We start from the raw sequence: 12,896 nt of genomic DNA on the forward strand, positions 1-12,896 counted from the left end.
GGGCCGGGGCCGGCCGGGCGCGGAGGGACGCCCCCGTGGGGCGCGGCGGGGCGGTGTCCCGGCTCCTCCCGCCCCGCCGCCCTCCCCTGGGCGGCCCGGGGCCAGCCCGTGGCGGCGGCGGGGCCCGGCCCAGCCTCACGTAAGGCGGCCCCGCCGCCGGGAGTCACGGGGCGGGTGGGCCGCTGCCATGGAGCTGCCTGCCGTCAACCTCAAGGTAGGGGCCGCGGGGCCGAGCCCGCTCCCGGGCTTCCCCGGCGGGAAGCGGGCTCGGAGAGAGCAGGTTGCCCGCGGCGCTGGTCGAGGCCCCGCCGTGAGGAGCGGGAGGGGTGTGAGGAGGTTGCTGCCGGGGCGGCAGCGCTTTTCCTCGGCCGCGGCCCGGGGCAGGCAGAGGCGTGAGGCGGCGGGGTGGCGGCCCGGGGAGCGGGCGCTTGGCCCGGCCTGCCCTCTCCTCTCGCATGGTGGCCAGCTTTGCGCCTGGTCCAGGACCTGGCTGCGGGCCTAGGCAGGAGATGTGGAGGCCACCGAGGAGGAAAGACTGGTGTTTCTAAACCTTCTTCATCGCGTGGGCAAACGTTGCAAAAGCTCTTGGTCATGCAGACCGGCAGGCGATGACTCCCAGGTTCTCTCTTACTTCAGGGCAGTCGGTGAAGTGGCCAAGGACTGGGTTGGGACAACAGCTGGTTATTAACTTGTGTCCGTGGAGGTTTCCAGCTCAGCTGACCAGAGCTAATCCAGGATAAACACTGCACAAGGTCCTGAAGAGGCAAAGTTTTTGCTTATCAAGCAAAATGTCTGGGAAAGATGATCCCACTTACTTTGGGGTTATCATCTGGTAGATAATTGAAATTGCTTCTCTGTTGCGGGGGGCTTCAACTGGGGGCAATTTGAAAATTTCGGTGAGTATCTGGTAACCAGAGAAATGAGAAATAAGGGACTTATCACAGTTATGTTATGCTTTTCCCTTTGGGAAGAAGCACATCTTTGGGAGAAGCTGGAGGATGCTAAAATCACTTTTTTGCTTTTGATGTTGGTGTTTGATATTGAAGCCTTCCCTGATACCCAGACAGATGAAATTTTCCTCTATTTTTTTGTCTTTCATATTTTCAGAGCCCTGAGATGCCAAGGTGTGTGTGGCTTTTTCTGGCTTCACTACTTTGCGTATCTTGTTTGGTACGGCAAGTTTCAGGTGCTTTCTGTGGTTAAAACTTTGCCCAGAGAATGAAAGCATCACTGATCAGTTTTTTTCTGCTATTGATTCATAAAGCTGTGAGCAGTGGCCTTGGAGCAGGCTGCCTACAGGCTGGGTGGGACGATAGTATTATCTCAGCTACCGTTACGAGTTCAGTTTTGTACAGGAAGGCTTTCATGTGGCTGTGCTAAGTAAAAGCAGCCATGATGTTTCCCTCTCTTACTAGTTCACCAAGAAAAGCAACTTCCCTTGTTAGAGGCAAGTAAGCAAATGGATTTTTCAAGGCCTGGCATGTGGATTATATTACATTCTGGAAAGTAGCTGATACTTTGCTCTGACAAGTTTGGACTATTACGTGATTCCCAGGGCACTAGGAAGATTAAAAGATCTTGCCTTCTGCTTTGTTTTTCAACTTGGTTTGATTTCCGCCCCCCCCCCCCCCCCCCCCCCCCCCCCCCGCTAAAACAACAGTGACAAATAAGGACATTTAATTAAATAAGTTTGCCAACATGAAATACATGTTCTACCACGGGAGGTGGAGATAGGGGAGCTGAAAAACACAGACTACTTGAATGAATGAGTCACCATGACAACACAACTAAAATGTTGCCTTTCTTCTCTGGTTCCAGACAACCATTCCCAAATCTCTTCCTAGGTAAGAGTGAGCTTGTCCTGGGCAAACTGTTTTCATCATTAAAAAATTCCTTGTTGTCAAGTCTGCCAGTACAGCTCTGGGGCTGAAGAGCTGGGGAATAGGGAGCTGATAATTGTACCTGCATCTTTGTACTGTTCCTAAGCTATAAGGCCCGCTTCCCTGAAACATATCGCGAAGGTGGGAAAGTGTTATTCAGAAAGGGACTGGAAATAACACACACTACTGCTATTCATTGGCATGATCTGCTTACAGTTTCTGTGAGATTAAAAAAGATGAGCCTCGTGATAGAAGTAGCTCCAAGAAAACTGCATGACTGAGCTGTGTTTGTGCCAGAACATAGCAATGTCTTAGCCTTGAGGTCTCTCTTTAAGCTACTTGCAGAGCTATAAAATTAATGTAGCAGGCTTTGCCCTAGAGTGGATGAGGAACACGCTCATGAAACAGCATCTACTGGCTCAGCTCTAATAGTAATGCTCAGCAAAGCATGTGGGAAGCAGCATAGCCATATTTTTGCAGTGAATGCTTGACACCTAGGATTACTGCAATAACTATGCAGAGCCTCAAAATACAAAGTTTGAGTTTGATCAAGCCTGGACAATGCCCTACAATCCACGTGCCTGGAAACATACGTTTTGTGCTTGGGCGTTTTTAAATGCTAGGTCACAGAATCGTAGAATACGTTAGATTAAAAGAGACCTCTGTATGTCTTCTAGTCCAACTTCCTGCTCAAAGCAAAGCTAACTTCAAAGTTAGATCAAATAGCTCAACTCAAAATTCAGCTGACTTTTAAAAAGCTCTAAGGATAGAGCCACGAGAGCCCTGCTGGATAGCCTGTTCCACTGCCTAACTGCTGTCATTATTATCACTCTGTTATAATAATGAGGAGCATCCTCACAGGTGGCTCACTCACAGGTGCCCACTTGGATCTATATTTTGGTTAGTATATCCTCAGGTGAATATGTCACTCACAGAGTAGATGAGCTCACTCAGGGGGAGGGGGGAAAAGTAAGTAAAATTTAAAAAGTTAGATACTACAAGAAAATAATTGTAATTTGGAACCATGCAATTTTTAACTTCAAAATTCAGCCTTGTGCTAGGTTCTGTGCTGAAGCATATTTAAAGGAGTGAGTTCCTGTTCCAAAGAGTTTCCCATCTAACAAGACCAAGGCAGACCCAGGCTCTTTTTATGCTTGGCAATTAGTTCTATCACATGCTGGGATTTGCAGAGGAGTGAGGAACTCCCCTTAGCTCTCCCCAATTTCCAATGGGATGCTTTTAATCACATGGTCATCCTTCTGCCCAGAAGGGATGGGGACAAGGTTCCACCTTTCTTATTTTCTGCTTTCAGCACTAGTTCAAGTCTGAGGAGTTATTTTCTCAAAAGAAGAAATGTATGCCTTTCTTAGGTACAGACTTAAGTCCTTGAACAGATGGAAAAAATTTGAATTCTTCTGCTGTCTCATCAGGAGACTGCCTGCAAATTATCTAATCTCACATAGTGAGTGTAGCTTTAAAGAATGTTTTTCATTAACATTATATTTTCTACGTTAAAGCATACTAAGACCACCAGCTAATTCTGTAGTGCCCTGAAGAACTGTCAGGTAAATTGGACTAATAACGAGGAAGGGAATGCCTTGTTTTTATTTCAGCAGTCCCTCATACTATCAGCCCTAGTTTACCTGACTTTATGCTGATGACTAAGCTTGCTTCGTAATTTAATAACTGCAATATTGATCTAGACAGCAAAAAAAAAAAGCCACCCTGCCTATTTATGTTAACTGGTGAGCCTTGAGGGGTCTTGTGGGCATGTAATTCGCAATTAAATACTACCTAATTAAGAATTTCCCTGATGTTGTGATAGTCTCTCGAGTAAATGCTATTTGCATGTCTACATTCTTATCCAAGAACATCTTGTATTTTACTGATTAGCAGTTTCTGCCTGTTCTCCGTGGTACAACTGGGGAGAGGGGAAAGCGGGAGGTGGTGGTGAAGCATTTTGTAGGCTTTCATGAACAATTAAAAAAAAATCATTAATAAAAATCTGTTTAAGCGGTGTTTGAAGTTACGACAAAGTCTAGGCGACTCAGGATGAATGCTCAACAGATGTGCTAGGATACTGCAGTGAAGCAAGAGCTCTGTCTTATGAGACATCTACATTGTGCTATCTTGGCAGAGCGGTATGAGCCACAGCAGATGCGTCACTCCTGCTGATTTCCCGCTGCGCTTCACTCATGTCACAGCTTCATTGGTTATTAACTCTCTTCTCAAGCCGCTAGTTTTGTATTAAGTTAGAGCATGGATAGATGTTTTAAGTCAGTGAACATAGCAGGATGTCAGTAGATCTTAATTCTTTTTTTTTTTAGTGTCTTAATGCTCCTATCTGCATTCAGCTTTCCTGTGTCCGCTGAGTAATTTAGCCTTTTGTTACTTGCTCATTTCCCAATTTTCTTTTTCTTTTTTTTTTTTTTTTTTGTGGGAGCATGTTGGGGGAGTGTGCTTCAGAGGGATTTTGGTGGTGGTATTTTTTTTTTTTTTTTTTTAAATACCGAGGTCAGTCTAAATGCCAGTTGGAGCCTTTCTCACACCTAGAAAAAATGGAAGAGTGCCTGTTTCCCATGGGTCCTCTGATATGTCCAAGCTTCAGCCTTTCTTTTATGAGGCTGCTAACAGAGTCTGTCTTCCATATTCTTGTTTTCATAAATGTTTAGAGAGTAAGTATGAGTGATCTCCCTTTGTTGAGATTGGCCAGCAGGCTCAAAAGCAAGTGAGCGCATGGATATATGTCTGGAAAAAGACTGAAGTGGTATATTCTTGTTCCCATTTGCTGTCTTACTAAACATGTAGAGTATGTCTCCTTGGTTACAGGAATGTCAGGTGCTGGTGAAGAGAATCCTTGTGTCACTTGTTACAGTAAGATGCTTTCTTCTTGGATTTGTCCCCTTGAGTACAAGGATCAGGATCATTAAGGACATTTGCAAAGTACAGAATCTGTGACAACATTATCTTATTGCTACTTAGGGCGCTGCTGGCATTGCGTCCTGGTGGCTTCACTGGGAATGAAAAGAGCTGTGTACTGGCAGAATCAGGTTCTCAGGTACCTAGAAGATGCCTTCAGGTCTGTTAATATTGCAGTGAGGTTGAACCACTGCTCTGAACAGACAGGAAGGAGGTAAAAGGATTTACTGAGGACTGGAGTGAGATTGCTGGGAGCTGCAAGCATGACTTTCCATGGACTTCTTGGTGATGGGATGCCAGATTGGTCATGTATAAACTGTGCTAGCATAGTGTGAATCAGATTGCTCGGCTTTCTGTAGAAACTCTTCTGGAGTTCCAAAATCAATAACCCATTTAGAAAAGACTAAGTGGGCCCTGAATCAACTGTCGGCAGAGATGACAACAATAATGAATGACTGCAGTGTAGCTCCACAGGAAATACTCAGCAAGAGAAGCAGAGAAAAATGGGTTTGTGTCTTCACTGTCCCAGTTACTGCACCAGCTTTCTGCACTGGTTCATGGGTCCAGGGCACTCTTCCACCCGTCCCTTGGAAACAAGATAGTGTCATTTCATGTTGATCCTCCCACAGTTCTCCCAACTTGCTAACCTGTCTTCCTCTCTGTTTTTTTTTTCATAGGCCATCATTCTGGTACACTGGCTGCTCACAGTGTGGTGAGTGAGTGGTAACTGGCCTGGCCTGGCCTGGGTGAGAAGAGGGTATTCCTTCAAACTAGGAATGGGACATTCTCGGGGAGTCAGCACTCCCTGTTTGTGTCTGTCTGCGTGTAAGAAGGTCCTAAATCTAAGAGTTTGTATGGGAACAGGGATGAATGCAAACAAACTTTTGCAGGCTTATTGTGAATGTCGACTGGGGTTTTTTTTGTCTTGTTTGGCAGGGGATGCATGAATTATATGTTGCCAGCCTCCTATGCCTGGGGAAATTTCAGCGTCCTGGCAGTGGGGATCTGGGCCATTGTGCAGCGAGATTCCCTTGATGCCGTCATGATGGTGAGTTTGAGGGTATTTGCCTCCATCAGGCTGCTCAGGGAGAGGGTGGAGGGCAGAGACTGCCTCTTTGAGTCAGTGATGATTTTCAGCTGTTCCCAGTACAGCAGTGAACAGTTCCCAGTACAACTCAACAGTTTGTTGAGTTGTTTTGGGTTTTTTTTAAGAGCGCACATAAATCTGTAAGCACTGTAAACCATGGTGAGAAGCATTCACTATCACTTATTTTGCTTCTCAGAGGTGAGGCATACTCGATTCTTACTTTTTTTACCTGCTGTTGTGACTTGTAATGCCAGAGGAGGACTCAAAGCGTTTAATATGCTTGAGTTGGAGGGGCTTTATAAAACCCTTCTCTGAACATTAAAGAGATTGGCAAGAAAAAATAAACAATCCTGGAGCATATCACGAGAAGGTGTCTGACAGATGTGAAGAAAATGCACGAAATACAAGATCGTTCATTTAGGAATGTCTGTCTACATGGAGCCGTGTCGAGGGTTAGTAATGTGTGATACTGGGGTGAAGGCATGACTGTGTGAACACAGATCTTGCAGGAAATAGATGCTATAACTGACTTACTCCTAGTGGTTAATCCCCTGTTCAGTTCATGTCCCATTCTCTGTTTCCAGTTCCTGACTGGCCTGCTGCTTACAGTCCTCACAGACATCATTCACATCTCTATCTTCTACCCTCCAAACAACTATCTCACTGATGCGAACCGTTTCAGTATAGGCATGGCCATCTTCAGCCTCCTCCTCAAACCTGTGTCCTGCTATTTGGTGTATCGAATGTATCGGGAGCGTGGAGGAGAGTACACCTTTAACATAGGTAGGATGCTTCCTCTGCCTTCACGTCAGTGTGGGCCACCTCCTCTGGTGTTAGGGAGACCGCCTTGCACTTTGGACCCTTCAGCCTCAGCTCTGTGCAGCTGGATTCTGCCCCCCTTCCCAGGGAGGGGGGTGCTCTCTGTCTCTCTCTTGTTCATGTCTGTTGTCCCATTTTGTGGTTCTGGTGTGTCTTAGGCCTTAAATTTACATTCTTCCTCTCTTCCCTTGCAGACCTGGAGTCCTCGTCTGACAGCCATTTTGCCCACAATGGTACTGATACCACTGCTGTCTCTCTTACTCAATATAACTGAGAGGCTTTTCCTCTCTTCCTCCTCCTGCATTTGTGTGTGCTTGTTGGAAGCCTTTGGGTGTCCTTCTCTCTTTGCCAACCTTTTCTTTTCCTTCTGGGGGGAAATAGAGGCAGCATCCCCTCTGGGGATGGATTATGCATGAGAGGGAAAGAAGCTGGATTTCTAACTCCGTGCTTTTTCTGGGCCTCATGTCCTACCTCCCTTGATTGCTTTGGACCTCCATTTCCTCAACTGGAAAATGGGACTGGTGTTTACCTCCTGCGACTTTGCCTGGAGGCACTCATTTTTCTCCTGGTTGTACTTGCTAATGATAATGTGGCAGCCTTGCCAGAGAGAAGGGGCTGTGGCTGGATGTTCTGGGTCTCAGTCAGCTTTGCCAAGCATGCCTGGTGCTAGTTGATGCTGGGGCAGCTGCCAGGGATTGTTTGCTGTGTGGGAGTTCACCCTGGCAAAACCAGCGGCCTGGCACAGTTACCTTTTTGCCTTCCTAAGAAGGCTGTGCAGGACAAAGGATGGTATAACTACATTACAGTGTTTGAAAGCTGTCGCTTGTGCTGGTTTGGTGCTAGCAAAGAAGATAACGCTTCCTGTGAAAAGAGGTGAATACCTGCAGAGGAGGAGAGGCCATGGGAGGAAACCATGGTTTGGGGGTGCTATGTGCTATTTGCATCTCTCTGCTAGTGGGATGTCGATGTCTTCTCCATCAGCTACTTGTGCAAATGCCAGACAGATCTGTCTTAAATGGGTCAGAAGGTCTGTGAGTCAACTGCATTGCCTAGCTGTGGGCCATATTTGTGCCAATTTTTATTAGCTGCTCACTGTGCTTGTAACTGGGATTTGACAGTTGTATCCCGTGGGAAGTGTAGGTATCATTGAGGAGTTCATCCCTTTGCTTGGAATTTGGGAGCACTCCTTCTTTTCAACCACACTATCCCAACACAGGAACAGGCAACACAGTCTCCTCTCAGGCACAGGCTGGAATTCAGACACTTTGTCGTTTCATATCCTCTCCTGAACTGTCTTTCTCACAAGGTTTTCAGCACAAACTGTGTGCTGTTGTTTTGTCGAATGTGGTTGACAAATTTCCTCTCTCATTTTCCTGCTGTCTGGCATTTTCCTTTTGAACCTAACAGTGTTGCATTTTTCCTGGTCTTCTCTGTCTCGTTTTCTTTCCACACAAAATCCGTTGTTGTTGCTTGGCAGCATCCTTGCTGCATAGAACAAGCCTCTGATATGGTTTGGTGCCCACCTTTGATTCAGATTGCTTTCTAGCCATGGCAGATGCCTGACCTATAGATAAAGAGCTTTCCATGCATATTCTCTGTCTGTCTCCTTTCCCTGCTCATCCCCTGGACAGTAACATGATTTTGTAACATTCTTGTACCACGGGCGAATTGTTCATAGTGCAATTGGGAGCACTGCTGGATTCAAATTTAGTGCCATGGTGTGGCACACTTGAGGCATAGCTGCGTTGTTGGGAAGAGTGGTTCATGGATGAATCACGCCCTTAAATCTATGCTGTCAGCTAGCTGTGGTTCCTGCTGCTTCTGGTTTTGTCTGTTCATTTTTCTACTAGATCTCATAAACTTGATCTTGCTGAAATATGCTATTACAGGAGCCTGTTATGCTGCTATGCAGTGCTGTGGGTCTTGCTTTCCACACAGCCATGTGGCTACTAAGAGAACAGTTCTCAGGGAATGAAGACGCATGTTCAAATGCGTCTCAGTTATTTTGCCTTTGTTGGAAGGATGAGTTTTCTTACCTCCTGCCTGTGTAGTGAGGATCACAGAACGCAAGTGCTGGGGAGCTGGTAGAGCAGCTAATGTGGTGTGCTCCTGAGCTGTTGGTTTCTTCTAGGGGATTCAGTTCTTGTGCTTTTGTTTTTTTCCCAAGCTTGTTCTCTTCCATCTCCATTCAGGTGTCACCCGTGCAGGCCGGGATCGCAGCACCTATGAGCCAATTGATCAACAGGATGGCCCTCCACAGTGGCCTGACTTGAGCAAGACAGCCCAGCAGCCGTACTGAGGCCCTCTCTGCAACAGAGAACGGACGCTTCCCTCGCCCAGTCTAGCCTTCCGCTCTTCCCGTGTCCGTTCTGATGGAGCAAGACCTACTACTAAGCAAACAGGAGAGGATCTGATTTTTCATTTCTTTTGCCTCCCTGAAGGTTAGGCAGATGGGTTCCTGCCGTAAGTCCAGAAGATCTCGATGTCATGTTAAGCACTGTGACTCTGTAATCCCAGTACTCCCTCCCCCTAAATCCCTCCTCTGTATGTGTGAATGGATGCACCTTCTGCAGTCTTCCAAGTCTTGTATTGTGCATCCTCTCTATTGTAAGGAAGGGAACCACTCAAAATATTCCTGGACAAGCTATCTTTAAAAGGCTTACAGACTGCCTTTAAACAAGACAGTTTAGCCTGTTTTTATGCAGATACATTTCCAGGAAACATCTGGGAGTTCCTGCGGGCTATTTTTGATGGTGTTATTTAACTAAGATTTATGACCATAACTCCCTATGCTAGCTGTGGTGGTTTGCACAAAGCTGGGGTTGGTATAAAATGCTCTTACTGGGCCAGGGAGCCGCTTGTGCTCCCAGTATCTAGTCTTGGGTTTTATTTACTGATGCTTTTATGCAAGTTGAATGTCCTTCAGGATCCTTAAAATGGGTGTTGAACGTAGGTTATAGATACTCTGTGCCTTGAAATGTCCTTTTGCCTTCAGCCGCCTATCTTAACAGAACTTGCAATGTTACATTTTTCTAAGAAAACTATAAAATGAACACAGTTTCTCTGTGTTAGAAAAAGTTACTCTGGTCACCTATGTCTCATTTGAAAATGTAGGTATTCCTCAGGGTTTGGGACTAGCCAGACAGTCTGGGAGAGTCATTATGGGTGAAGGTCTACAGAGCTTCGATGGCTTTTAGCCTAAGCTTTACTCAGACAGGTAGCGGGTACTGCTTGTAAATGTGTGGGTGGGAAGGTGGGCTAATAAATGAGGATTGGGGAAAGGAAAAGATGGGTTTATTTACACTGCAGTGGTGAGCTCTATGGGGTGTGACAAACTAAACTCTAACCTTATGCACAATAAATCTGCCCTGCTGTGGCTTTCAGGTAAAATTCTAAAAAAAAAAAAAAGTTCAACAGGATTCTTTTTCAGAGGAAAAAGAGTATGTATGTCAGCTAATGAAAATAGTAGTGCTAGGAAGATCTGTGTTTTTCTGAAGCAGTTTAATTTTCAAAGTTTCTATCTGTTATTCTACAATTGCATTTGTCTTGACAAGACCTGCTGCTGCATTGATTCTTCAGTGACCAAGAGCCCTGTTAACTTTGCTCTAACCTCTAGAACCATGCCATTTGTATTTTTAAAACCAAGCAATTTTCTCCCAAGTTTGATCACTTTAAACATAAGCAGATGCTTCTTCCACTATCCTGCACAAGCACTACGGTGACCTGCTGCTGCACCTAGACCATCATCGTTTTTGCTTGGACTAAGCACATGGTAAATGCCATAAAAGTGCAATAGTCTGGTTTAATCTCCCAAGGTGAGTGTTATGCATTCATTTGCAGGCTGCCATGCAACAGAGCATAGGAATAGGAATCAGTCTACTCTTGTGATCAGATGGGGAAGAAAAAAGAATAGGTAGGCAGAAATTTCTGGGGCTTGTGGAGCTGCAGAGCAGGCCTTTATATTCAGTTAATGTTTTTTTCAGCTCTTGAGAACTGTACAGCGACAGCACGGATCCCTGAATAACACATTTAAAGGCTCAGGTTTTTTCTTCCCTAGACCTGTGAAGCACAGACTGAAAGCAACTATTTTAAATGCGAGGCGCTTTGTGTATTTGCACGAACAAAGAGTTACATCTGGCAAGGCCTTCACAGCCATTCTCCATTGCGAAAGATGCCACAAAATCTATTGATACCCATCTAGCTGACCTGCTGTGCGCTTTTCTGTGGAGAATTTGGCACATCTGGGAGCTCAGGGGAGCAGAGCAAGGCAGGAGTTATGCTAGGCTTACTGTGCCTCAAGGATACCTATTTTGGGCAGTAAATCAGAGAGGCGATGATAAAAACGAGGCCCCTCTCCTGGCTTCTGAGGAGGGGGGCGTTTGTTTCGACAGTGCTTGCAGTAAGCACCAACGCGCTCTTGGATCAATACCTGGTTTAGGAGGGCGCGGGGGGATTCATCGAGCCTGTTGTGCTGGAGCCCAGCCTTGCTGATCCCGGCAGCCTGGCTTCACCGCGGGGCTCCTCGTAGCTTGTCAGCGGGGTCTCCTCAGCCAGACGTGCAGCAGGTGTGATACTCCACTCAGGTTTTTTTGCTTTGTTTTTGTTTGGTGGTTTTTTTGTTTTTTTTTTTAATCCTCGGGTCCTGATGTGCCGGGTTTTTTTTGGTGATGAGCTAGCAGCTCTCTAGGATTGACGACAACCTGGCCGGTGCAGGTGCCTCCCTCAGCGGCATCGTCTCGCAGGCGGCCCGAGGGGGCGGGCGGGGCCTGCCCGCGTGGCGAACGGCCGGCCTCAAGCGACGGGGCGGCCCTGCCCGCCCCGCCTCGCACCGCGGCACCGCCGCCAGCGCGGGCTGGGCTCGCCCACGGTCTCTTGGGGGTGCCCGCGGGGCCCAGCGATGCCGCCCAGCGCTGCTGACAGGGGCCGGGACGTGGCGGGCTCGGGGCACCTCGCGGGCTCGGAGGAGGAGGAGAACATGCCCCCTCTCCTGAGGCGCTGCCCCGGGGGAGGTGAGCGGCGCCTCGGGCAGGTACGCCTCGCCTCCCCTGGGTGAGCCGCCCCGGCCTGCCGGGCCCCGCCTCCTCTGGGCCGCCTTCAGGGCGCAGCTTTAATTAGCCGCGGGCCAAAGCGGCTTTCCCGTGGCCATCTGCAGCCCCGGTGACAGGCGGCGTTGCTAATCGCGGGGGATAAGCTGCTTACAGCGACCCAGCTGGAGCGCGCTCGCTGCCGAGGTTTGGGCATTAAGGGGGGACAAAGCTGCAGGTTTGCCCCCGCGCTCGGAGGCGCAGGCACGGAGAGGCGTGTCCCGTCCCTGAGGTGCTGGCGAGGCCCAGCGGCATGTCTGGTGGTGGCCATCAGAGTGAGTAAGTGCCTACGAGGAGCGGGGCCTCCGCACTCGCGGAAGGTGCTGGGAGCCATCGGGGATGCTGAGCGGGGGGCCTGGGGCGTGCGCCATGGCTGTGCCGGCTGAGAGCAGGCCTGAAATGGCTCCCCATGGCTGGGGCTGTGGGTGACGGCTCTCCCGCCACCGCATCTTGGGACACCGGCTGGTTCTTGGATGGCAAGATGCGAAGGGCGCTGCTGCGCGGCTCTTCCTCAGCTGCTGGAGCAGTGACTGCCCTCTCTCTGGTTAAGGGAAGAGCACTTGTGTGTGCCTGTCGATCTCGAAGGGGCCACAAGAGGCTTATGCGATGACAGTGATGGTTCGGTCCGTAAGACTGAGCAGTGGGGGAAAAGCTTTGTTTCTAAGGCACGCGAAGCATGATCTTGGACCGGTCATTGGTCCCAGCTTGCAACATGAAGTGGATCAGCCTTGGTCTGCACGGATGGGAAAATTAGCATTGTCTGTGTGGTGCTTATGTGTTTATTATGGGTCTGTCATTGTCATCGTAATGCTAAAATGGCATTCACTTGAAAGAGCTTGATTTACTTTTCATGAACTGTGCTATTTACTGCCTTTTGCTTATAACAACAGAAGTACATTGATCAGCTTAATTTTTGTTTGCTTAATTGGATTTGTTTCAGGTTTTAATGCGTTAGTGTGTTGCTGCAAAGTGTATGTAGTAAGCATGCGTTAAATGTTTTAGTTGGAAACATCAAAACTGATATGAAATCCATTGGTCATGGATTTTGCAGTTCGCAAAATCTGTGGCTTGCCTTGAGTATCTCTTTTAGAGATACTATCTTTGGAG

The 12,896-nt window shown here is 47.8% G+C and overlaps 1 protein-coding gene across 5 annotated transcripts; it reads left to right on the forward strand.

Annotated features, from left to right (window-relative positions):
* The first annotated feature begins 102 nt into the window (after positions 1-102).
* On the forward strand, positions 103-9,783 carry AGTRAP (angiotensin II receptor associated protein). 5 transcript variants are annotated; one of them, XM_075172498.1, is made up of 6 exons: positions 103-214; positions 5,477-5,511; positions 5,736-5,847; positions 6,471-6,669; positions 6,900-6,938; positions 8,898-9,783. In XM_075172498.1, exons 1-6 carry the CDS (start codon positions 188-190, stop codon positions 9,002-9,004), a joined length of 519 nt encoding a protein of 172 aa, XP_075028599.1. In that variant the 5' UTR covers positions 103-187; the 3' UTR covers positions 9,005-9,783. The 5 variants fall into 5 exon arrangements, with proteins under 5 accessions (XP_075028599.1, XP_075028600.1, XP_075028601.1 ...); XM_075172500.1 differs by lacking the exon at positions 103-214 and adding an exon at positions 673-752; XM_075172499.1 differs by lacking the exon at positions 6,900-6,938 and having other exon boundaries at positions 105-214.
* Positions 9,784-12,896: the final 3,113 nt, after the last annotated feature.

This window comes from Calonectris borealis, chromosome 23 (assembly GCF_964195595.1).
Source record: "Calonectris borealis chromosome 23, bCalBor7.hap1.2, whole genome shotgun sequence".
Lineage (NCBI taxonomy): Eukaryota > Metazoa > Chordata > Aves > Procellariiformes > Procellariidae > Calonectris > Calonectris borealis.